This window comes from Chrysemys picta, chromosome 10, assembly GCF_011386835.1.
Source record: "Chrysemys picta bellii isolate R12L10 chromosome 10, ASM1138683v2, whole genome shotgun sequence".
Lineage (NCBI taxonomy): Eukaryota > Metazoa > Chordata > Testudines > Emydidae > Chrysemys > Chrysemys picta.
This window is the reverse complement of record NC_088800.1, coordinates 69,068,374-69,094,786: the sequence shown is the minus strand read 5'-3', so window position 1 is coordinate 69,094,786 and position 26,413 is coordinate 69,068,374. Positions and strand designations below refer to the sequence as shown.

Below are 26,413 nucleotides of genomic sequence, written 5' to 3'. Positions count from 1 at the left end.
AGGGAGGAACGATCGGCAGTGACATAGCTAGCAGACCCGTCTTCATCCTTCAGGGTAATGAATGACCCCTGGATAGCTATGTAGCCTGTGCACAAAAGCATTAGCCTGAGGTATGAAGAATGCATTTAGGGTTGCTGTTTTGTTTTTTAAAAACTTTACCTCATAAAGTTATTTTCCTGCAATCCTTGGTCATTATAAAAGCAGCAAGAAAGACTTCACCTTCTGGGGAGATTATAAATCCAATCTCCTCTGATGTGCAGAAACTGATGAATTCTTGTGATGCCTTCATGGTCCAAGCCTCTGATCAGAGCTGTGGCAATATAGATGCTCCAGCAGGCGAGGACAATCAATGACCTTTTCCAAGATGCTGACTCTATTGGTGGTGGCCTGATTTGTGTGCAGATGTGTTCAACCTGCCTCCATGGGAACTGAGTTTTTAGGGGTTGCTAGGTAGGGGGTTTAAAACGTAGAGGTTGATCTTTCAGCTGGCTGTGGGTTTCTACTGGCTGTGGGTTAGGATTAATTCCAATCTCAGCTATAGGACCATTTAAATCCTGTGCTAAATGACTGTATTAAGCTTAGCAGAGCTGTCCAAGTATTGATCTGCAACTAGAATTCAACCTATTCAACTTATTTCTGAAATATGAGTTTTTCTGACAGGAATGACAGGTGAGACCAAGGCATATCAATCAACCTGACCAATGAAATTCTTTCAGGGATTAATTGACTTGTGTTCTATGCCTGGGAGATAACTTTTATGAAGAACGATCCAACCATAACAAAATACAAAGATGCCGCTGATAAAGCGCTACGGTAGGGGTCTCAAACATGCGGCCTGCGGGCTGCATTTGGCCCGCAGAGTTATTTCCTGCAGCCCACCATAGATGCCGACTCCACCAGCAGCCAAGCTCTCCATAACCCCTGTCCCCACTCCCCTGAGCGTGCTAGGTCCCCGCTCCTCCGCCTCCCTCCCAGCACTTAGGACTTCCCAGGAGGGAGGGGGGAGGAGTGGGGATGCAGCGCGCTCAGGAGAAGAGGCAGGGCTGGGGAAGGGGTGGGAAAAGGCAGGGCAGGGGCGGGGCCTCATGGAAGTGGTGGAGTGGGAGAAGAGCCAGGGGTGGGGGGGGAGGGGGGCTTTAACTGAAGTAATTCTAAAAGTAAATGCGTGTTTTGTCATTTGAGGGAGGTGCATTACTGAGTGTGTATATTTTATTAAAACCCCTCTTCGCATTACAGGTTTTTAAAAAGTTAATACATTGACTTAATAGCATACTGTATTACTTTTCATTTTTTACTATATTTTTGTATCATTGTATGAAAAAGGTTTCAGTGATGCAGCCCTCAGACCAATGTACTAGTCCTCATGGTGATTTGAGTTTGAGATCCCTGCACTATGCTTAATATAGTCTGGAGAAGATACTGAGTTTTTAAGTAAAATTTTTGGGATGGTATTTATCTAGGGTATACATGCTACAGGTCCTATCAACAATGGTGGAGACATATTTTTTATATATGTATGTTGAAGCGTCCATCTCGAGAGAGAGAGAGAGACACACTTCAATTTTTTTCATAATACAATTTCACAATATCAAATCAGCTTTCATAAGTTGTACAGATATGGCTCTAATTCCTCACAGGGTGGGGATTGGCTCCTTGTGACCTGACACTCATCCCCACAAAAGAGAAGTGTGATCAGTGTCTCCAAGCTTGAGAACTTGACTCAGTCTCAAAGTAAAACCTTTTTACTTCCTTTTCCTTAACACAGAATTTATTTTGTGGTCTGCTGACCTGCATGAATTACATCCTCAAATACAGGCTGCAAAATAAAAGCACAACATGTAGGGCCACGAAGAGCGAGCTCTTCAGGTACTGAGCTCTGAATACTTTACACAGGATCTGCAGGAGTGAAAATAGACCCCAACTGCACCCTTTGGCTTTTCTGGGGAATATCTGCTTCATCAGCTTCTTTCTCCTGCTCTGTGGTAAGACACTGGGTTGCTGTTCGGTCATGGGAATTAAACAAAGAAGAGGATCACTTTAAAGCTGAACTGGAGACTACCTCTTTGCTCATCACTCCATCCTGAGATTAGAGATCCGCAGACACCCACTTGCCAACAGTTCCTAGGATGGAGACGGGGTGTTCTCACCGCAATGTGGGGACAAAGGTATTCATGGGTCTCTGGAATTAGCTTTCACTACTGGCCCATCAGAGCCCAAGTTTGTTTATACTCCTGCGTGGAAAGGGAATGTTCCACCCAAGTTCTATATGGAACATCCCCTCAGACCAGCCAAAACCACTCTGAAGGCATACACAAAATACTTGCATGTATTTTACGAAGTACAGAAAACAGGTCTCGATGCCATCCATTAACCCCAATTCTAACCTCTTAGGGCAAGAATCAGTCAAAATGACTTCAGTGCCTTAAAACGGTAGTGGCTGGCATACTATTAGCACTGAACAGCTACATTCCCCCAACCCAGTTAGGCCAGTGGGTCCAAGAGCATGGCCTTTCATTTTGTACATTGTCCCATGTTGACAGGCCATTGAAACATGAAAGCGGTAAAAGGCCAATTCTAATGGGAAATGCCCTAGGAAAGTGCCCACCCAAAAGTAGGAAACATCTCACTATGGGACACATGTATGTCAAAGGAGAACATGTATGGGATAGTTGGACAGTGTGTAAGACTGGTGGGAGCCAGCACCATGGGAGCTGCCAGGTCCCACCACAACAGCTGCGGACTCCCCTGTGCCTAGCACAGACAAATGCAATTTTCCCCCCTTCTGTCCCAATGCACTTCATTCCATGGCAGAAGCTTACAAGCTAAGTCTATGTCTACACTACCCCATAGTTCGGACTATGCGGGTGTGAATTGCAGTGCAAACCCAAGTAACTCCCCCATGTGGATGCTGAGGGCACAAACTAAAAGGTTCACATAAATGTAATCCTGTCTGAAGAGGACAATGTGAACTAGGAACCTTTTAGTTCACACCCACAGTTACAGCCTAGCACTTGGGCGCACACTTCTAGTCACCGCCCCCCCCCCCCCCAGTACAGACCACAGGGTAGTGTAGACAAGCCCCAAGTTAAAATATTTTAGGGTTGAGACTGCTTTGCTTTCTCTACTCAGAAGTGTACAAAAGGACTACATACAAAGGAAAACAGGGCAAGTCATTCCACCTCTAAGTAACTTTGAAACATGGACTAGAATGAGCTATATACATAATAGATGAAATAAAAGTCAACCCTCATAATATGTAAGATTTCTATTAGCAATGCATGTTATTCCGATACAGTAACAAGGATTCAGTACAAAAGAAACTGTAACGGGACTTTATCAGACTCCTAATCCTTGCTGAAAGCCTGAAGTAATTTGCTAAACTAGGGAATTAATTTTTCAACACTAAATACGAACAAAACTAACTTACCCATATTTCTTCTGAATCGATTAAGCTACAAAGCCATCATAATGAAAAGTAATTGCCATTCACTACATGCAAAATGCTTTTGGATTCGTGTGCAGACAAGATCTGGGAGGATTGTTTTTCAAAGCTTGTCTTATTTCAGGCTTTCATCTGCAGTTTACTTGTTAGTAGTTAACAAGAACTCTAAAAATAGCCAGAGCAAAGGCCTGCATTAACATGACCCTATCTCACATTATTCCTATACATTTACATATCACTGTGCGCCTAAAAGGTAGATAGTTTTCTTACTATAAACTTGCATTTAAGAGGCCATTGGTACTTAGTTCATAGAACACGTACTGCAGTCCTTTAAATTTTTTTTTTTTTTTTTTTTTTTTTTAAATCAACTGCATATGAAACTACAAATTTCACAGATGCATTGGAGATGGTTTGGTAGGAATCCTAAAGGTGAATGGACAGCTAGCATGGATGATCTGTGATATTACAGAAAGTCAGAGTAGATGAACTGCTGGTCCTTCGTGCCTTTAAATTCTATTAAATTAGTTAAACCTAGAAATATGTTCCAAGAGCTTGCACTAAAGAGATTGTTCCGTTCCAACAAGAGATGTTTAGAACGCAACCTGAAAGCCTCCCACCCGACACATTACCCCATCGATCCCTTCTAGCAAATGTCTGAAATGTGCCCCAAAAGTCTGATGCAAGCTCCTTGGAGCTGTACGAGAAGCCAGTTCCAGAGGACAAGGCTCCTGCTCCCACTTTCAAATGAAGAGCACCCCCATCTGATCTCAGCTGTTAAAACAGCAAATAAAGGTGGTTCGTACCCAGGATGCAAGCAATATAATAATAGGGCTTTATAGATTATGGTGTGTAATACTGCTTTGAGGTTGTGGAACACAGAGAAGAGTAACGAACATGCTATAATGAGAGAGTGCAAGCTCAAAAGGGTACTTGAATGCAGCGGAATTCATGAATGGTACATAGAACAAAATGCCTCAAGTGCTGCCCCCAACATGTTGTGTCCCAATCCCAGCTCTGCAGAAGATGCCACCGTGTTCTGCTGCAATTCTGTGTATGAGAAGTCAAGGAATTAAGCAGCAAGATTATAAGGGGTTTGACAGGGCAGCATGGAGCTGGATTTTTTTTTTTTCCTATTACACTGCACAGGTGCTGTCAATTTGGGAGACAAATTCAAAACAATAGGTTATATTGTAAACGTTGCTTCTATGTGGGTTGTCTCACTCTTGGAGCAGCCAGTGCAGAAACATCTACGGGTCTTTTTATTGAGTTTCTCTTGTAGGTTTGGATCCCAACCTCTAAGATATTAACTTCTGTTTTGTTCAGTTTTTGGTTTGTCTTTTATCACTGCACAATACCGACTGACACTCCTGGTTCAGGTGGCAACTCATCCTCTATATCCTGTACTTTTCTTGATATGGTGACTCGTCTGCCTCAAAACATGGTTCCCTCTGCTCCCCACAGAAAGGGGGGATATTGAGAGCTCCCAGCCCCATCAAAATGCACACCAATAGGAAAAATCCCCCTAGAAATGGAGAACCTTCCCCCCTTCAAAGAAGTTCGCATTAATAGCTTTACAACAAGGTTGGACCTTCTTAATACTGCATATGGGATTGTCTCTTCCTCCATGGAGCCAACAGGTCTTGCACAGGATCCAAACAACAAACAGAAGTGGCTGTAGTGGAATTTATATGCTGCCAGGAGAGAACAGAGTTGAGATTTGATGAGACTTTTACAAGGCAGCAGCCCCACAGGAGGAGACCAAACACGGTAAGCATTACACAGGAACAAAAGTTGGCGGTGGGCGTTCGGAATCAAGGGAACAGAACAAACAGTACTGTTCTAATTCACCTCCCTCATACCAGGACTGTGCCCCCTTACCAACCACCATCAAAAGGAAGAGGCGGTGAAGTGGGAAAATGTATCTTTCACCCAGGCCAGGCTTGCATGTGCAACACACAAAAACATTCAGCAGACCCCAAAAAAGGGGAAAAAAAGAGAAAGTTAGACATGACATGGGATGTAATTATTTTTAAGTCCTTTTTAAGCAGTGCTGTATGATTCAACACCACTCCTTTCTAGTCATAATTCGTATCAGGACTGTGCATAACACACCAATAGGAAACTAAGTCTTAAAGCATGTGACATCATTAGGTACTGTTGAAATATAGGTACAAGAGAATTGACTTTGGCGAGGGAAAGGCTTAAGGAACGGTGCTTGCAATATGCTGATTTTATAACTCCTGCAGATAAGGAGCAAGTTACAGACAGGAACCAGAAAGATTAAAGGTGAAGGGCCTCTCCCACCAGTCAGACTTCACTTTTTTCATACCCTATAACTCTTGAACTTTGAGATATTTCAGTTATCTGAGGGTTTCCTGGATTCAGATGTTACTTCCAAATGGTACAGGGTTGCAGCTCTACTCAGGTTTGGCTTGGCCATTCCTCCCTCATGACAGATGAGCAAGCTGGGCCAAATCTGAGCGAGTATTGTAGTGACCTAGCACATGGGGTGGCAACACCACTCATGTCTGGCCCAGCGGCCCCTCCATCATGACTAATTATGCTACAACTACAGATTTCTAGAGTGTGTTTAGAGCATAATTTACCAACAGACCATGCAGGAGAACAACTCCCTGGCTGTGGAGCAGGGAGGTCTGGTAAAAGTCCAGGAAAGGCCTTGGAGACTACACCTGGTGATCAATAACCACAGCCCTTAGTCTAAAAGTTGGCCCTTGGTAACCAGAAGAACCACTTTTATTTGCAAATGTTAAAATGTTATTTTCATAGAACAGCTACGCAGTGATAGCGCCACCTGAAAAGAGCAGCAAACATCAATTGGGCATGTTGGGTACTGCAAAGCATCTTTAGCACCCATATGTGGGAGCCAATTCTTTTTACTTGCCACCTCTGAGAAGCTCTCTCTGCTTATTTCCCATTGTAGTACTGCCATAGTAACAGAGTTACCATGTAATCGGAGTACTATGATCTGCTTATCCAAAGCGCACACTTCCACATATTCCCCTCAAAACAGGCCTCAGAACAAGGCTGATTATTCTCATCTATTAATTCTTTAACTGGCGATGATATTTTAGAGGCTTAGTTTTCAAGGCATGAACATCAACCTCCGATGCACCCACAGTTCTCCGGGCCTTAAACCCTTTGTCAATAATGGCACTGATACTTTTGTCATTAAAAGATTACAAAGGAGTATAAAAATTGGGACAATCATTTTCAAACAAAGAAAGTTTACTCCGAGTTCTTCCAGTACAGTCATTACAAAAAATACCAAAGACATTTTCAGTTTACTCAATTTTAAAGAATCATAATTTACAAAAAAAAATAAATAGCTTTTATTCTAAGAGAAGACACTTGTCTAGTTTTAAGGTCGGCAACATAAAACTCCCAACAGTCCACATTTCCAAAGTGGTAGATATCTGGATCCATCTGAACTCAAACTGCAGTCATTCAGCAATTGTTCTATAAAATAAGACTGTATGGAACTTTTCTTTTTCCTACTAAGTAAAAAACAAAAAACAGAAAACACTTGAGTTTCTTGGAACTAGACTCCATTATAAATTAAGCTCTGTCAGGCTACTCTGACATCCACGCATTAGTAAAAATGTGTATATTTTTGGGAACAGTAAGAGCATTTTGCACAACAGTTAAGAATTAGTAGCAGCAGCCTCTAAAGAAGGTTTCACTGTTTCCGTAGGGCTAACAGTCCTGGATGTGGCAGGGCTTCTGAATGAAATATGAGACAGTGAAATGCAATGACCAATAACACTACAACCAAATTATAACGGACTCTGAAGCCTTCAATCAGGTAAATCCTTACTCAGAAGTGTAACCCTCCCCCCGCGTCCCCCATTGGTACTTTTCACATAAGTAAGAACCACTGTACTCTATTCACTCAGAATTGGGTACTTAATATTGAAATACATTAATTTTTGCATTCACACAGGAGTTTGGTGTTATAGTGACTGTTGATGATGATTGTGCTTTTTCACATCAATGAGATGGACACATTTCTGCAAACTTGCTGCTACAAAGTATAAACACATATGAAAATTAACATGATGCATAAAAGCACTGACCCATACAATAAGTGCCAAGATAAGGCCTGGTACATGACAGTATTTCATAAGGAATAAAAACGTGAACTCATATTGCTATTCCATAAAATGTCCCGAGTGCATCCCAAGGCAGATGGTTCTAAAAATGGTAAATCTCAACTGAACAAATAGGTAGCATTTTACAAAGATTTTTCAAACAAAATGACCTTCAGAACATAAGCAACTCAAAACAAAGGATTTTTCTTGCTCTCAGAAGACAAACATTTTTGGACTGCAGTTTCATCTTTTGCCTCAAATCTATCAAACAGGTCTAAGTTTGGTCTTTAGCACAGTACATTCAGAACTTCTACTTCTTGCAAAATAAATCTTTAAGGAAAAAAGACATTGCATTTATGTTACTTTTATCTTCTTCATGTTAAACTTAGATTTTTCCGGGTCTGAGTTGGAAGCATTTGGTTTGAGTAGCAGAACAAAGGAAGTCAGAATTCTCAAAATCCTCTCAATGTGTATAGTCAGTCAATTTCCACACTTTTTCCCCACTCGTACAAGCTAAGTTCTTGTATTATACCAAGCCAGAATCTTTGGCCATACTATAGAAAATGCCTTTCTTCTGAAGTAGATTGGTTGGGGAATCACACTCCACAATTTCGCCTTTATCAAGGACTAGAACTCTAAAACAAGAAAAGAAAAAATGGTCAAAATACTGACTTTTCTGGAATTTTAGCAATCTTAGCATAATATCTCATAGCCACTGGGAAATAATGCAGGCTATTTGCAAGAGCTTTCACAAAAGGCGAAATTTGTCCCCGACCTCACTAATCCTATCGCAGATACACGGATTTACTCTGTGCTTAGACTGCCTAAGCAAAGCAACAGTGTTACTGTAACATTAAGGCTGTGAAAGCAAGCACTAAAGTCAGGAAACCCAGCATTCAGTCGAAATGCTACCCCCAACTCGCTGACCTCTGGGAGAAAAATACTGCTAGTACCCCCAAGAGGGGGGGTGTGGGGCGGCTTCCGCTGCATGAATGGCTGGAGTGCCTGAATTAGTACTGAGTGATTGTTAACAGAGGTGGTGAACCCCTGCAAGTTTGGTGGGGATATAATGCCCACTTCTCCTGCTTTGTCCCATCAACAGTGTGGCTCCCCAGTCCAATTACAGGAGTCACAGAAAAAGGGGAAGAGTAAAACACCTGTCAGGGGCTTATCAAGTTTTGATTCCTACCCCCACTCAGAGAAAGAGGGAACGTTATGAATCTACATTTCAATTGTAAGAACAAGTGCTGCCATCAGCCACATCTGTGCAAGCATGCTGTGGACAATGGGGTTGCACAACCATAGCCCAGGACAGAACTTGACCCTCCGCATGCTTACACTGGCGATACGGGGACACACAAAGAACTCACGAATTTCAGCTGATAACAGATCTAGCAAACATAAGGAAAAAATATTTGTAAAAGTTGATCAGTGTCCATTTTTGGTTAACGTCGATTCCTATTCAATGTAAGATACGGACACTAAAGACCATTCTCCCTTTGCAACAGTTGCATCACTTTACCTTTCATAGTCCATAATAGTGTTTAGACGATGTGCTATAGTTAAAACAGTGCAGTCTTCGAATTGAGTCCTTATTGTTGACTGTATAAGGTCATCGGTTTCAAGATCAACAGCAGCTGTGGCTTCATCTAAAACCAAGATCTTGGACTTTCGAAGTAGAGCCCGAGCGAGGCACACCAGCTGACGCTGTCCGACACTTTGTAAAAAATACAAAAAAGTTAACTGCAAGAAGAAACTTATATTTTGTTTCACATCCGAACTTTATTACCTGTACAATCTTTTGTGAATTTTAGGTGCCAAGAGTCTAGCAAGCTTTAGATATGGAATTAACTTCAAGTTCTGTGATTTCTTCTCTATAAACAGAGGGTCTCTTACTACAGCTTCTTAATGGTAACAATTTAAAAAAAAAAAAAAGCTTTCGTTTTTAGAAAGATACACGGAAACCATTTGTAATGTGTAAGTACACCAGACTATAGCATTTAAACAGTGCAGACTGTAGCAAAGTTTTGTATTTGAACTGGTTTGGTGGCCAATTTACAATCAGTAGATTGAATGTGTTTATTTAGGATTAGTATTGCAGTTACTAGATAATGTTTTCACCCCTCAGCTCACAGAGCCGAGCTGCATTATGAATGCACGGGATGCTATTCGAGGAAGGACTGCTAGGCAGAGATGGCGTTCACCTTTCGAGGAGAGGAAAGACCCTATTCGGACACAGACTGGTTAACCTAGTGAGGAGGGCTTTAAACTAGGTTCGACGGGGACAGGTGAGCAAAGCCCACAGGTAAGTGGGGAACATGGAGACTGGGGAGATGGGTCGGAAATGAGAGGGAGTGTGGGCTATATTGGCAGAGAGAAAGGAGAGTCAGGACAAAACTGGGAGGAAAGATCAAACCAGTATCTTAGATGCCTATATACAAATGCGAGAAGTATGGGGAATAAGCAGGAAGAACTGGAAGTGCTAATAAATAAACACAACTATGACATTGTTGGCATCACTGAAACTTGGTGGGATAATACACATGATTGGAATGTTGGTGTGGATGGGTACAGCTTGCTCAGGAAGGATAGACAGGGAAAAAAGGGAGGAGGTGTTGCCTTATATATTAAAAATGTACACACTTGGACTGAGGTAGAGATGGACATAGGAGACGGAAGTGTTGAGAGTCTCTGGGTTAGGCTAAAAGGGGCAAATAACAAGGGAGATGTCATGCTAGGAGTCTACTACAGGCCACCTAACCAGGTGGAAGAGGTGGATGAGGCTTTTTTCAAGCAACTAACAAAATCATCCAAAAGCCCAAGATTTGGTGGTGATGGGGGACTTCAACTATCCGGATATATGTTGGGAAAATAACACAGCGGGGCACAGACTATCCAACAAATTCTTGGACTGCATTGGAGACAACTTTTTATTTCATAAGGTTGAAAAAGCTACTAGGGGGGAAGCTGTTCTAGACTTGATTTTAACAAATAGGGAGGAACTCGTTGAGAATGTGAAAGTAGAAGGCAGCCTGGGTGAAAGTGATCATGAAATCATAGAGTTTGCAATTCTAAGGAAGGGTAGAAGGGAGAACAGCAAAACAGAGACAATGGATTTCAGGAAGGCAGATTTTGGGAAGCTCCGAGAGCTGATAGGTAAGGTCCCATGGGAATCAAGACTGAGGGGAAAAACAACTGAGGAGAGTTGGCAGTTTTTCAAAGGGACACTATTAAGGGCCCAAAAGCAAGCTATTCCGCTGGTTAGGAAAGATAGAAAATGTGGCAAAAGACCACCTTGGCTTAACCACGAGATCTTGCACGATCAAAAAAATAAAAAGGAGTCATATAAAAAATGGAATCTAGGACAGATTACAAAGGATGAATATAGGCAAACAACACAGGAATGCAGGGGCAAGATTAGAAAGGCAAAGGCACAAAATGAGCTCAAACTAGCTACGGGAATAAAAGGAAACAAGAAGACTTTTTATCAATACATTAGAAGCAAGAGGAAGACCAAAGACAGGGTAGGCCCACTGCTTAGTGAAGAGGGAGAAACAGTAACAGGAAACTTGGAAATGGCAGAGATGCTTAATGACTTCTTTGTTTCAGTCTTCACCGAGAAGTCTGAAGGAATGCCTAACATAGTGAATACTAATGGGAAGGGGGTAGGTTTAGCGGATAAAATAAAAAAAGAACAAGTTAAAAATCACTTAGAAAAGTTAGATGCCTGCAAGTCACCCGGGCCTGATGAAATGCATCCTAGAATACTCAAGGAGCTAATAGAGGAGGTATCTGAGCCTCTAGCTATTATCTCTGGAAAGTCATGGGAGACGGGAGAGATTCCAGAAGACTGGAAAAGGGCAAATATAGTGCCCATCTATAAAAAGGGAAATAAAAACAACCCAGGAAACTACAGACCAGTTAGTTTAACTTCTGTGCCAGGGAAGATAATGGAGCAAGTAATTAAGGAAATCATCTGCAAACACTTGGAAGGTGGTAAGGTGATAGGGAACAGCCAGCATGGATTTGTGAAGAACAAATCGTGTCAAACCAATCTGATAGCTTTCTTTGATAGGATAACGAGCCTTGTGGATAAGGGTGAAGCGGTGGATGTGGTATACCTAGACTTTAGTAAGGCATTTGATACGGTCTCGCATGATATTCTTATCGATAAACTAGGCATATACAATTTAGATGGGGCTACTATAAGGTGGGTGCATAACTGGCTGGATAACCGTACTCAGAGAGTTGTTATTAATGGTTCCCAATCCTGCTGGAAAGGCGTAACGAGTGGGGTACCGCAGGGGTCTGTTTTGGGACCGGCTCTGTTCAATATCTTCATCAACGACTTAGATATTGGCATAGAAAGTACGCTTATTAAGTTTGCGGATGATACCAAACTGGGAGGGATTGCAACTACTTTGGAGGACAGGGTCATAATTCAAAATGATCTGGACAAATTGGAGAAATGGTCTGAGTTAAACAGGATGAAGTTTAACAAAGACAAATGCAAAGTGCTCCACTTAGGAAGAAAAAATCAATTTCACACATACAGAATGGGAAAAGACTGTCTAGGTAGGAGTACGGCAGAAAGGGATCTAGGGGTTGTAGTGGACCACAAGCTAAATATGAGTCAACAGTGTGATGCTGTTGCAAAAAAAGCAAACATGATTCTGGGATGTATTAACAGGTGTGTTGTGAGCAAGACACGAGAAGTCATTCTTCCGCTCTACTCTGCTCTGGTTAGGCCTCAGCCGGAGTATTGTGTCCAGTTCTGGGCGCCGCATTTTAAAAAAGATGTGGAGAAATTGGAAAGGGTCCAAAGAAGAGCAACAAGAATGATTAAAGGTCTTGAGAACATGACCTATGAAGGAAGGCTGAAAGAATTGGGTTTGTTTAGTTTGGAAAAGAGAAGACTGAGAGGGGACATGATAGCAGTTTACAGGTATCTAAAAGGGTGTCATAAGGAGGAGGGAGAGAACTTGTTCACCTTAGCCTCTAAGGATAGAACCAGAAACAATGGGTTTAAACTGCAGCAAGGGAGGTCTAGGTTGGACATTAGGAAAAAGTTCCTAACTGTCAGGGTGGTTAAACACTGGAACAAATTGCCTAGGGAGGTTGTGGAATCTCCGTCTCTGGAGATATTTAAGAGTAGGTTAGATAAATGTCTATCAGGGATGGTCTAGACAGTATTTGGTCCTGCCATGCGGGCAGGGGACTGGACTCGATGACCTCTCGAGGTCCCTTCCAGTCCTATAATCTATGAATCTATGAATGAAACCTGCATTTGTTAGGTACAATTTTCTCTCCAAATTATAAGCAACTACAGCAGCCTGAAGTTAACCAAAAATTTCCCTAAGATTGCCCAAACCAATAAATATAAATCTAATATATTTTACTATTTCTTAAGTATGTACTTTCACTTACATGGCTTAAAGCTTAAAATATTTTCAAAAACACTTAATTGTCTCGTTTGGCAATTTCACATTAAAATTTCTCTGTTTCCCCAACACAAGATAATCGGGTCTTATGCAGTGAATAAAAACTACAATGTTTATTTATATTGTTAGGTCTGTTTTGATGTCGGAGATAGATTTTAAGGTCCATGGGTCAGGGATCTCTCATGTTTGTACTGCACCAATCACGTCACAAGTAGTAATATTGAACCTGTAGTCTGAAGTAAAGTGGGAGAAACACACAAGCATATGTTTCTCATATGCTGTCAAAAGTTTTAGTTCTAACAGTAAATTTTCACTGAAAAATAAGGCATTTTACTGTACCTTAGATTCTCTCCACCTTCAGAACACTCATGATTAAGTTTATCAGGAAGAGACGAAACAAAATTTTTCAAGTGAGCCAATTCCAAAGATGTCCAAATTTCTTCATCAGAGTATTTGTCAAAAGGGTCAAGATTCATACGCAGAGAGCCAGAAAATAATACTGGATCCTAGTCAGAAAATAACATGCACTCAACACTTCTACATACAAAGAATATGGCAAATGTTCAAGAGAGATTTCATTTAAATGGCGAAGGAAATGGTATATTTTGTAAGCAAACCAAGGAATATAATTAATTATAGCAAAAGATCTTTTGAGTTTAATTATTTTTAAATAAAGTGACTCGTTTCTTGCTTGGAAAATGCATCTGCAGAAAGAACCTCAGACTAGTTGCAATACCAAAGAATATATAGAAACATCTTCAATTTAAATGCCAAAACATCTTTTTCAAATAAAATGGCATGTGAAAAACAAACTTCAAAATACACTCCCACAAGATTCAAAGTCCAAACTGGCTGCATCAGTAAATGCATCATGCCTACAATCTACTTATTCCATTTCCTCTTATGGCAATTAGTGATAGATTTCAGCTTTGCTAACATGGAATGATCAAAAAGGGCAAAAGCAATATAATCCCGACGTCAAACCTATTACCCAGATCCTAGATAAATAATTGCAAAAGGTGTTCTGCAATTCAGCTAAACCCAGTTCCTTCTTGCATTACTATAAATAGGCAGGAAAGCTTATAGACTAAAAGCTAGTAACTTATAAACCCAATAGTTTTAAAAACTGAATTCAAAGACAAGTGACTCAGTCATGTGGCAATTTCATAAGCAGGCATCAAGCCCAAAACAATAACATGATCCTAAATCCTCAAAACTGGAGTGCCCTGTGCCATATCCCCATATGATTAATGTTGTTTCTTACTGTTCCTAAACAGAAGTGAACCACAGAGACCAGACTTGATCTGCCAAGTTATTATCAAAACAGAGTGAAATTTATTGAGTCCTAGTGTAATTCTAGTGAGACGTCTCCACCCTGTAATATACAGTCTATATATGCCCTCTATTGGTCCAGAAGAGCTGGAGGCTTCTAAACCTGCTAAGGTCTACATCATGTCAGCTGCACTACCTGGTCAGACCTCTGCACTCATGCTGAGAAATCCGCAGCATCAGGACCTACGTGACTACTGAAAATCTATTATAAGGAGTTAACTAAATGAGTTCGTAATTTCAGAAGGCCCTGGATCCTGCCTCCATAGCAGCCAACCAAGTCACATCCAAATTTGACTTCTTACATAAAGCAAGAGAAACATGCCTAAGCCAGCACAAAAGTCTGATCCAGAGTCAACTGAAGTCAATGGAAAGAGTCCCATTGACTCCACTGGGTGTTCAATCAGACCCTAATAAGGTATATTAATAAAATATGCATCCAGTTAATTACAGCCTCAATAGCCTTAAGAAATCAATTATAGTATTGGCAGGAACTTTGCACCTACCTGGGGAATAATGGTGATCTTGAACCGCAAGTCATGGAGCCCTATTTTTGCAACATTAACTCCATCAATAATAATCTCTCCCTCTGCTGATTCATTGATTCGAAATAAACCTAGAGTAAGGGAGGATTTTCCAGCACCTGTTCTTCCAACTATTCCCACCTATTAAAAGGCACACAGAAAGAAGTTATTGTTTAATAATTCTGGGGAAAGGATAAAGTCAAAGTGTCACCGAGAATCTCCTGAAGTGGACACAGTTTCAGACCAATACATCTACCCAGTGCAAAGCAACTATATTAAGAAAATGGAGAACTAAGTTGGCACATTATATATATACACACACATATATACATACACATGCAACCGATGGTGCATATACACACACACACACACACACACACACACACACACACACAAGAAAGGAACAGATGTGATCTGAACTTTGTCAGCACTTCTCTACTTCACATTTTCACCACAATTCCATTTTCCTGTCCAGAAAAGTCCCAAAGCTTTTCCAGGTGCATTGGAATTTTGATGCGCCATTTGAAGGATTTTTTCGTTTTCTATATATATATATGTTTTATAGCTACAGTTGTGGAGCTATAGGTTTTGATCTTGTTTTTCCACCTGAATTTAGGATACAATTGTGCTCATTAACATAATACTCAGTTGCATGTCTGATTAGGAAGTTATAAAAACAACATGTGCCTTTTTTTGTATTTGTGCTTGTATGGTTATATGTATATAAACTGCCTTGTATTTTATTTTAAAATAAAATAATCTACTAACTTACATAAAAAAAGGATGCACAAGTCAGTAAAATGTGTTTTTTAGCAGTAAGTGAAATTTAAACTTCATAAATTTGCCATTTCATTTTGCTTGTGTCGAATAAAAAAAGAAATTGGTTAAGGTCACATTCTCCAGTACACTCGTTCGTATTTCTATACCAAAAGAGCACACGCTCAGGAAAACAGTGAGCACATGTAACCCACAACGCACAGCAGGGGTCGTTGTCCCATTCTAGCTGGCAGCTGTAGTGGGCTCTTATTGTCTTATAAAGACCAGCCACTAAAGGACTTAATCTTTTAGCTCCAATGGTAGAACCTCATCCTTTTAGTGCTGAAAGTCTCAGGGCTCAAATCCCATTGTCAGCTGAAGCATGAGGTTGCCAGCTTATAAAATGAAGTGCGGGTATAAACAGCGAGCCATGTTACTTACCTTCTCTCCTCCATTTATGGTAACGTTTATGTTTTTCAGAACTAAATCCAAGTCCTCACGGTAACGTAAGCCATAGCCTCTGAACTCCACTTTGCCTTCATGAGGCCAGTTGTCTGGTGGAGCAGTTTGCTCAATACACCAGGGAGCCTGAAAGAACAATTACCCAGCCATTCAGCTAGATCATTATTAACAGATCTATTACTTTTTTGACCCATCTGACTGAGCAAACGAAGAAATAGCTCCACCAGGGGTTGAATAAGGAAGAAGAGGGCAGAAGTCTTTTTCAAAAAGGGCAGTACTGGAAAAATCACAAAGGGGCAAATTCGGCTGCATTGAAGACAATGAGGTTACAAGGTATAATCAAGGGCAAGATTTGACTCAAAAGTTGTGAAAAATTTGTGTCTTGACTAAAACAAGCCTCACCTCCCGGAATAAGTCTCTCTACAATTGCTGATGTGAGAATAACAGACAGCAAATATTATGACAAACTGGTCATGCAACAGTTACACACTGCGGTGCCAACCCAGAGAGCCGGGTTTATAACGATAAGAAGCTTGCCTGAGACAGAGAACACTGAACACTTTGCATGGTGGTAATGAACGAGTTCTGACTCAGATTTCAGTGGGTGTGTAAACGGAGCAGGGTTTTCACCCTAATCAGCAGTTATATTAAAGCGGAGATCCCAGTGGGTTCATTGCTAGAGCCAATTAAAACATTCTTAAAATCAGGAAATTTTCCAACAGATTTTAGTTTGGAGGAACCACATGTGGAAAGGAGTGAGGAGAAACTCAATGGTTTGTACCCCACCCCAGACATGACTCAGGCTGAGCTGGGTTTTGATTTGAGGGTTTGGGCTTCCTATGAACACATTGCTGAAAATAAATCACGTGGGGGAAGAAGGCTAAGAGGGGAAACGCACGACCAAAAGACATTTACATGAGTCGTCATCAGACTGAAAACGAATTTTGCATAGCTCCATTTGTTAATTTGGTACGGACTAGACAGAAGACAAAGGGTTCCCACAAATTAAGTGCAAATAGCGATAGAGGAAACAAATGCTTTAACTCAGTGGTTCTTAACCTGGGGTGCACACACCCCCTGGGGTGCGAGATGCCCCTTCTGAGGGTGCAAGACATGCCAGATTTTTTTAGAAGGTAAATCATCGAAAACACAAATTAAGCACAGGCACGTAAGTACAACTACTTTGTTTAATCAAACCTATGTATTTATTAACATTATACATTTAACGATTACTGTAATATACAAACAAAAAATATATCTAGGTTTAAAGAACTGACCTACTTCAACCATTTTTGATAAGGAGTGCGAGAATATATTTTGAGAACCAAAGGGGTGCAGGCAGCAGTAAAGGTTAAGAACAACTGCTTTAAGTGAAGAAAAATACCTGCAAAGTTAACATTCTGCCACTAGGGGGCACTCTCAGCATGAAGTATGAAGAAAACAACTAGTACTTAAAAAGCAAATTCCAAGTACAAGTATCTCTGGATTCCCTTGTCAGTAAGGGCTACGCAAATTCAGCCCACTAGGGAATGGCAAGAAACACCTTAGCGTAAATTCTTTTGTTCAGAAACCAATACTGTAGTAGTCTAGCCAGTTAGGAGGCAGCTTGACTAATTGAAAGTCCCCCTTCTGTCCCATTAGAAAGACAATGACTGTACAATGCAAGCCTGCAGCATTAGTTAATAGCAAGGAAGACCTTTAGACATAAGTATAGAACCTACTAGCCACAACGTACCTCTTTCTCCGTTTCAGAGTATTCTTTGACTCTTTCCACAGCGACAATGTTAGTTTCCATCTCAGATGACATGCGAACCAGCCAGTTTAAGTATGTTGTAACCTGAAAAAGAATTCCTAAATGTAGCGTTTACAATACAAATGGACATCAACATATAAAAGAACCTTTAGCATGCAATATTGAGATGAAAACCCGAAGTGCCATCTGCTCATTAAACGCAGCACTTGGCTTTACCTGGGATGAGATGAGAACAACTCAGCCACCTTCTACAATTATGAAATACAACTGGGACCAAGTTCCACCCTCAGATACGCATGTGCAGTGGGAGCTGTGTAAGTATAGAGCAAGAATTTGGCCACTAGTGTGATCCCTAAACCAGCTGCCCATTTGTCCTGCTAGAGTCAGTGTGCCTCATCACAATTTCGTTTCATTGGTTCAAAAGGTTTCTCCTTACAGCCCCTCCCACATAGGAAAGCCCTTTATCACACCACCTGGACTCTAAATCTCTTTTCAAATTAGTTCTCTCTCCAGGACTTGTTTAGTTTCATGAAGTATTTGGAGATTCAGTTTGTAGTGACAAAGCCTATTTATGACTATAGATGACAGATCAATTCTCAACTCTAATTCCATTACAGATTTATATCCTAATACTGGGATGTGGTCTTAAAGTGCAGAAAGATTTCTGAAGTATATTACCTGCAATGAATAGGACACTGAGAGTCCAACTAATCCAGGGCTGAGGCTGTTGCGAGCAATCACTGCAAACAGCGCCGCAAAGAGGACTATACAGTTCCCCACACATTCCAGCCGGACAGCCAGCCACCTGTAAGACACAGACAAGTGATTCAATTTTCCAGAAATATCTGATTAAACAAACAAAAATTCAGGGTGAACATGCTTAAATTCACATCTGTTTTGTTTTTTTAAAGTGTATGTCAAGTGAGGCATTTACATCTACACATCCCCTTTGCCAGTGACACGGGAACTGACACATTTGGAGCGGTCTGACCATTTCCAGAAGGATGGGGTGCGGAAGCACGTGAAACTAACTCTTTGGGGCAGAAAATCCTATTTTAACCTTGAACATGTTGGGTCTCAGGTGCCCAACACAGCCATAGTTCAACTAAATGAACAATGTATAGAGGAAGCGAAGGAGGAGCAAAACTTTCTCTGAAATCAATGGGTTGTACCTGAGTAACGGAGCGAGGACTGCAGAACTGCACCCTCGCTATGCCACTGCTCTCTATGTGCTGACCCAACGCTCACGCCCATCTACCTGTTTGCAACAATGCTGGGAAAGTACGCTTTCTGATTTTCATCCACTTTTAAGTCACTCTGCTGTTTGAAACGCGTCTGCTCCTCAAAGGCTCGAATGACACTGACACCCAGGAGAGTCTCGTTAAAGTGAGAATACACTGGAGAGCGGCTGACAGATTCAAGACGTTTCAGCTGGCGAGAGGTGGCCACATAAAATCTCTGGAAATCAAGTTGAGTAGAACACTTTGAGTTCAAAGGCGCAGCATAGCCTGGACACGACTTCAACTATTAACAACTACAGGGAGTCAAGGGAGCCAACTCTCACCCAGACTTTTACTCTGGATAAGAGTACTACACATCACTTAGAGAAATCCAATTTGCTTCTAGGAAAATGCACTGATTCATGGATTTTAAAACCAGAACAAACTGTATGATTATCTAGTCTGACTGCATTTTTAAGAAGCGTGGTAAAAACAGCAGTGGGTGCTCCTGTTTATGATCTCCAAATGGCTGAAGATCACATTTCCTCACATCAGGAAGATGTATTTTCCCCTCAAATGCTGGTCCTGAAAGCTCAGTCTGAGATCTGAGAGTCAAGCTGAGTTCTGTTTGGCTCAGGCACCACCACCAGGAAAAAAGATTCCACAACTAGAACTTGGTGAACAAACTCACTGATACAGGAGTCAAAAAAGAGAAGCCAATTCCCTTTCCCATGGCTGTATTGGCTCTGCAGGGATCACCAGAGTAAAGCAGTGAAGTCTTTTTTTAGCCACTAAAGTAAGCAGGTATGACAATACACACAGGGAGCAAGACTGTGGAGTAAAAAGGTTGCTGTCAATCCTATTCTCTCCCTGTTTTAGCCTGAGTTTTCTGACTATACCTGCATTTTCTACATCTGTGCCTCTCCGAAGCACACACTCATTGTTTGAATTATAGGAGTTTCTTTCCCCAATACTAGAGCTCTGAATGAGAAATATTCTATGTAATATACCTTAGATTCTTAAGGAGGCTGTCTTTAAGTCCAGTTATATTAAAATATTCCCATTATCTTCTTTGTAGCATTTACAATGAAATGATCCATGATAGCAAAAGTTATTCATGGTTTGACACAGTGTCCTATTGAGACAGGCAAAGTAGAGAATGCTCAGCTACTGGAAATCCAGCAAGCTGACGGGCCTGCCAGGCACAGTGCACGTCATATAGTATCCAAAAATGGTCAGTCAAACTCAAGTCACAATCACATTAAAATCTAAAACCGAAGTAACAAAAGGAGAGGAGAGACAGAGGCTGGTGAGAGCTCAATGGCCGACGTTCCTTACCTGCACAAAGAAGTAGACAAGTCCCAGCGGCGGAATGACGATGGCAGCTATTGGCGTGGCCAAGAGAATGATGATGCAGGCCCCAATGACGTTAAACAGTGAGCCCATGAACATTTTGATTATCTGAGGAATCACAGAGTCTATAGTGTCCATCTCTTTAGAGAACCGGTTCACTAAGTTCCCACTGGGTGTTCGTTCAAAAAAACTCATTGGAGACCTAAGGACACTGTGAAGCAGGCCAATGTGTAGGTGTCGTGAGGCAAATATCCCCCCTATTGACACAGCCATTGAGTAGCCAAACACAGCAATACCTGAAAGAGAAAACCGAGTTGACAACTTTTTTTCCTCCCTGAGCAGAAACGTTTTTCCTAATTATGTTTATTCTTGGTTTGTAATCAATGAAATCTAAACCATAGTAAATTTAGTCAACACAAATTCAAAATCAATCAATCCTCACTGAAGAAGGCAGATGGTGATCTGAACTAGTTGGACTGAGCAGTAAAGATTCTTCAGTGAAAAAGGTACGCTCATCCGAAGGAAATGTTACCCTGAAATCACATGTTGAAAGGCTATTTGGCACACATGGCCTGCTTACACGCTGCTCCACTTTAAAAAGTTGTTTATTTCTCATTGCAAGGCTGGACATGGCAATTCCGAAGAGAAGTGGGATATTGGGTGTTTATTTTCAGGTCAGACAAAGCCTATTTATACACAGAACAGACTTAACAGGCAGCAATTGTGCAAACTTCTCCTGGACACTCTGTCAGCATGTCTGAATCCTGAGGTGGCAGGACCCATGTAGCAGTGAGAGGATAGCTTAGCAGTCCACATGGCTCAGGCAATCCTTGGCTGCTGCTCTAGAACTGCCAGTAAGGCTGCCAAAGAAGATCAAAAGGTGTGGTGGCGGCTCCTGACCACTGGGAACTAGATTGAGACTCAATTCATTTCATTCGGGTCAAAGAACCATCAGATGGCAGAAACTTTCAGTCATCACAGACCTGGGATGGATTTGAACCAGCCATCCAGAGGCGAAAGATTCCAGATCCCATAATCAGAAACAAAGCTAGAATGCATATTACATTAAAAGAAAACCAAATTCACTAACTGAATAATTTATTGCCATTACTTAAACCTTCCCATAAAAAGCAAAATAAAATTCATGGCAGCAAGAGACTCCTGAGGAAGCCTTTGTGCAGTGCCGGACACACCAAGTCACTGATCTTTCTAACATTTGGCTTAATATTTTGAACCAGTCAGTTAGTTTTAAAATAGCTTAAACAGATAATTTCAGGCAAACCTTGAGACATTCCCAGTGCTCCATACACTCCTAGCCGGACGTGCGTGTGCTGCTGAGTCCCATTAATAATGGGATCATCTGTCCATAAACTTAGCCAGTAGTTGGAAGCCAGGGCGGCTATGTGGTTACACATAAAAAGGAAAATGCTCAGAAAAGAGATAAAGAGTCCAATGGCTTTCATATATTCCCAGTACACTGTCGCCTTTACCTAAAGATGCAAGAGAGAAAAAAAAAGAAGGTCATTTTACACAGGAAGTGTAAGGCCTAAAACACTCATATATGTAACCACCACCTACAGGATAGTGAAGTCAACATACCGGTTACACAGTTTACATCTTTATGGTGGGCCACAAAATACCTACTAGTCCTGTCCCAGAAAGATAATACCTGGCAGCACCAGTGTCACATTCTAACAGAATGCCTTGCAAAGGTTAGCTCAGTGACCCCAACTGCCCTGGGATGTTGGTAGGCACTGCTGCCTTTACACACATGGAGAAAGCGAGACAGATTAAGGGACTTCCACAAGCTCACACAGGAGATTTATGGCAGAGCCAGGAATAGAATCTGTTTCTGAGCTTTAGCTATAAGATCCTCCCACCTTTTAACAGGAGGATCCAACCACAAGCAGATGGGGGTACTACAACCAAAGGAAAAATTGAGCCCAAGGTTACTGCCCAATACGTATGGATAGGACAAGTTATAAGCTACATTTAGAGAAAGATTCAAGTGAAATAGTTGACATCTATGCTGCAGTAGAGAAGTATTTCCCCCTCAAAGTACTAGCTCACAGATCGCTTACAAAAACCCCTGGGTGTGCTGGGATTCAGCACTTGGATCTGACAGTGGAAACTTGGTTTTAATCCAGTTGTCAACTCCAATCCCTCTAGAGTGTGACTCGGGTCACAGAGCTTGTCACAACCTTGTAGCCTTTTTCCAAGAAGTGACCGCAATAGAGTTATAATTAACAGCTGAAATTTTCACCTCATTTTTTCCAGCTTGCCAGGTAATCGTGCCAGCCACACCAGTGTAACTGAAGCTCTCATTTCATCCCTCTCTGCCCTTCCTGGGCCTACAAACAAACCTGGGACGCAGGTTTAATTGCATAGAGTCTAGAAACAATTAATGAAGTTCCACATGATCTGTCAACTCAAAAATGTGTTCACCTCCTTCCCCAAACTAGTTACTTGCTCTTTGCAGGGGTGCTGGAACAATTTGTATCGTAGGGGTGCTGAGAGCCATTGAACATAGCTGTAAACCCTGGATACAATGGAAACCTCCTCAAGCCAGGGGGTGCTGCAGCACCCCCAGCACTGCTAGTTCCAGCACCCAAATAGATTTGAATGCTATTGTCTCCTGAATCAGAGGGATTTTTGATAAACTAAAATTTGGAATTGAAAAGAAATAATTAAATCACCCTCCCAGTCTTTGCTGTGTCAGCCTCCGTAAGTTTCCAAGCATTCTTTTCTGCTGGTGCCTTCTGAAGCTCTGTTGTACTAGTCTGGTTCGGAGACTTCCCTGTTTCTCCACTGTAAGTTGATGAGTTACTCAGTTGTCTGAAAAAAAAACATTTTTAAACAAGCCATCAGAAAGGGACCAGTTCTTTACTTGGCAAATGGATTTCAATGACCCAGATCTACAAGTCTGGACACAATCTTACTCTATGCTTCGCTGAGCCAGACAGAAACCTCCCTAACAGGAGAATGCATGTGAGTATTCAGTATTCTCTACCTGATTGCACTTCCTTAGCACCTGAAGACAAATGCTTCGGAATAAGTACACAATGGACTGCCAAGCCAGAGAGGAGTTCTTGCTTGAGCAATCAAACTCAAGGAAGAACGATTCCTTGGTTAAAATAAATAAATAAATAAATAAATAAAAATCTGCCTTTCTGGATCCTGCCCTTGTACTGAGCAGATGCAGGGACTCAAGAGTATTCCCATCATCAGCAGGATTGGAAAATTAAATACATTTAATACATTACTCGTCAGCGTTCAAAATTTGCAGTCAAATTACTTCCAGAAATGGGCATATTCATCTCTGTGATGTTTAAAGGAGAAATGGACTGACTTGTGGGTATCCTGACCTGAAGCCTCCCCACAAAATGCAAACCCAGGCAGTGGAACAGGCTAAGATTTTCATGGGATATTCAATTTTTGCTGGCATGTGAACTTCCTTAGCACAAGACTTACACTACGGAACTACAAAACAGCCTCAGATGTTCTCTTTGGGAAGCTTGAAGGAGAGAGACTTTATTTCCTAAGTCTTTGTTCAGGTCAAAAGCCATTTAAGACTTTTAATCATTTAAGGAAACTCATTCTCATGAAGAGCAGAAATACTGTACTTTGAATGGTAAGAGTAGGCTGCAAACTGTCCAGCATAAAGCAGAAGGAAAAGACTAAGGGCTTGTCTAGGTGAAGAGAAAGCACAGAGAACACTGGGCTGTAAATGTATAGCATAGTAGTGTGCTGCATACTAACTGTCTGTGTAGACCCTGCTACTGCGCACTAACCGTTCCCTAGTGCACTTTGACCTACTCTGCTTTGAAACAACTACACACCTAAGTATCGGTTTTCCCGTTGCTTCATTTGCGAGAACACCATTTTCCATATGCTTTCCTTCTTTCACAGTTGGGCTGTTTGCATCTGTAGGAAAAGCAAAGATGAACAAAGTTGGCCAGAGCTAGAGAAGTCATAGTCAAAACCCAGTCAAATATTTGCACACCAAAATTGCACCCAAAGGGGAGAACACAATTAAGCAATTAATACTCTATATGGTAATTATTTCTAATAGGTTTTAACAATCATACTTTTTAGCACTAGTTTGAATCTTAATCTTACTAGGCAAATGCAAAGATGATAGAATATTATGCTCCTTTCCCTACTCAATGCACACTAATTTTAGTAGTTTGAAATAGGGTTATGAGAAGTGTTTGATAGTAAAGCACACATCAACTTCATAGTACAGAACATGCTACGGCTAATTTAGAGGATGCTCTAAGCTTTTTCTACTCTTCAAAAATTCATGCCTTGACTATTCATTAAAGAGGCAAAAAGTTATTTTTATTTTAGAGCAAACCAGAAACCACACAAAAGCTTTTTCTGGATTTTTAGTGCAAAGGTAGAAGATACATTCAGAGTAACTTGGAGAATGCTGGCTTTCCTTCATCACCCTAAAACAACACACACTACACAGCAGACAACAACAAACTTTCCAATAGCATTAATCAAGTACATGCTACTGAGGGTGAGTAACTAGAAAGGCCTTTCTACGAATTTAACATTAAGCAAAAAATAGGTGTTACATTTCCCCTTAATACAGCTATATAAATCCATTTGATTAACAAGAGGCAGTATTGCATTTACGCAAGTTAACCCGAAATGCTTCGAAAACCAAATTAAAATTTGAAGTTTATGTAGCTTGTGAAACAGTAAAGATAAACAACAAGAATTAAATTCAAAGCTTTCTCTAGGCAGTTTAATGAAACTCTATGTAACAGTGTCTAGTGCGGCTATCAGACCCCGACACATTTATATTTCATAGTTTTCCCACACACAAATCAAATGCCTTTTTTCCCTTAAAGAAATACCTTTTCTTAGTCTGGGCAATAATGTTTCCATGTATGCAGAGCTGTTCAGTGTTTAACCCAGAAGGAATTCTGCACACAAACAAACATTCTTAAGGAGGCTGAATACAGCCAAAAATAGTCAGTTTGTATCTACAGTGAAACCCGCTATACCACGATGTTTGGGGTCCAAAAAGTTACATTGCACTAAATGTGGGGTCGTGGTATAGCAGGGTTTCAAGCCCGTCAGTGGTCCCAAGGCGGTGCATTGATGTGCGCCGCTTAGTGCCCCTAGTGCCCAGCAGGGGAGAGAAGCTGCGGCCCCACACCTGCCGGGGACAGAGAGCTCCAGGGCTGAGGGCGCCGGTGCTCTCTGTCCCCGGCAGGCGCGGGGCGGCTTCTAGGACTGGAAAAACGCGGTTTATTTATAAATGTCGTAAAAAGTGGCAAAACGAACAGTATTACAGCAGTGGTCCCCAACCTTTGTGTGGCCAGTAGCACATTCATATTTTGAGAAGACTGTGGCGGAAGCGAACAATTTTTCCAGACTTATTTTGGAGTTCTCTGTCACTGGCAGGAGCGGGGCCGCGGCTTCTCTCCGGCCTGCCAGGGACAGAACACTGGTGCCTGCAGCCCCAGAGAAACCAGAGAGAAGCCACAGCCCTGCACCTGCCCGGGACAGTGAGCACCTGCACCTGCAGCCCTGGAGCTCTCCAGATTGCTCGGTCACATGGTGTGAGCCAAGGAGCTGTGCCAGGCAGGGGGAGGTGGAAGCAGGAGCAGAAGAAAAGTTGGGAGTTGCTTGGAAGTTCCGCTGCTTTAACTCTGCCAGGAGAGGCAAAGGAATAGCTGGGAGTTGCATGGAGGGGCCACTGTTTTCCAGAGCGGGGACTGCTTTCCAGAAGGGGAGATTGCTGCCAGGAAGGAGGGGGGCATGGCTGACAGTGGTTGTGCTCCCCACTGTCAGCAGGCAGGGTAGTCTATTGGGAGCAGTGAGTAGGAAATAAAACAAAATGGTGGGGGGCAATCACTAGCACTGGGGAAACAGGTCCATGTGGTAAGCAGGGCTGGGCAGAGCAGGACAAGTAGGGAAACAACTAGCAAGTGGCATGGTGCCTGGGCAGTGCAGGGAATAAACAGATAAAGGGGGCACTGGGCTGGGAAAGCAAGCACTGAACAA

The 26,413-nt window shown here is 41.7% G+C and overlaps 2 protein-coding genes across 10 annotated transcripts in view; one reads left to right on the top strand and one right to left on the bottom strand.

Moving 5' to 3' along the window:
- The window catches only part of LOC135973815 (uncharacterized), a 1,510,190-nt gene that overhangs the window by 355,096 nt on the left and 1,128,681 nt on the right, over positions 1-26,413 (top strand). The window lies entirely within an intron of this gene.
- ABCC1 (ATP binding cassette subfamily C member 1 (ABCC1 blood group)) overlaps positions 6,671-26,413 on the bottom strand; it is a 104,506-nt gene continuing 84,763 nt past the window's right edge. For 8 of the 9 annotated variants that reach the window (XM_005307561.5, XM_005307560.5, XM_065558869.1 and 5 more), the window contains 12 exons: positions 24,229-24,313; positions 23,086-23,224; positions 21,672-21,879; positions 20,375-20,685; positions 19,075-19,274; positions 18,495-18,621; positions 17,799-17,900; positions 16,043-16,189; positions 14,828-14,986; positions 13,332-13,498; positions 9,074-9,268; positions 6,671-8,186 (listed from right to left, as the gene is read on the bottom strand). In XM_005307561.5, coding sequence (XP_005307618.1) covers positions 8,078-8,186; positions 9,074-9,268; positions 13,332-13,498; positions 14,828-14,986; positions 16,043-16,189; positions 17,799-17,900; positions 18,495-18,621; positions 19,075-19,274; positions 20,375-20,685; positions 21,672-21,879; positions 23,086-23,224; positions 24,229-24,313 — 1,949 coding nt within the window. In that variant the 3' untranslated portion in view covers positions 6,671-8,077. Of the gene's footprint in view, positions 8,187-9,073; positions 9,269-13,331; positions 13,499-14,827; positions 14,987-16,042; positions 16,190-17,798; positions 17,901-18,494; positions 18,622-19,074; positions 19,275-20,374; positions 20,686-21,671; positions 21,880-23,085; positions 23,225-24,228; positions 24,314-26,413 lie in introns of those variants that run through there. The other variant, XM_065558873.1, reaches the window with a different exon arrangement.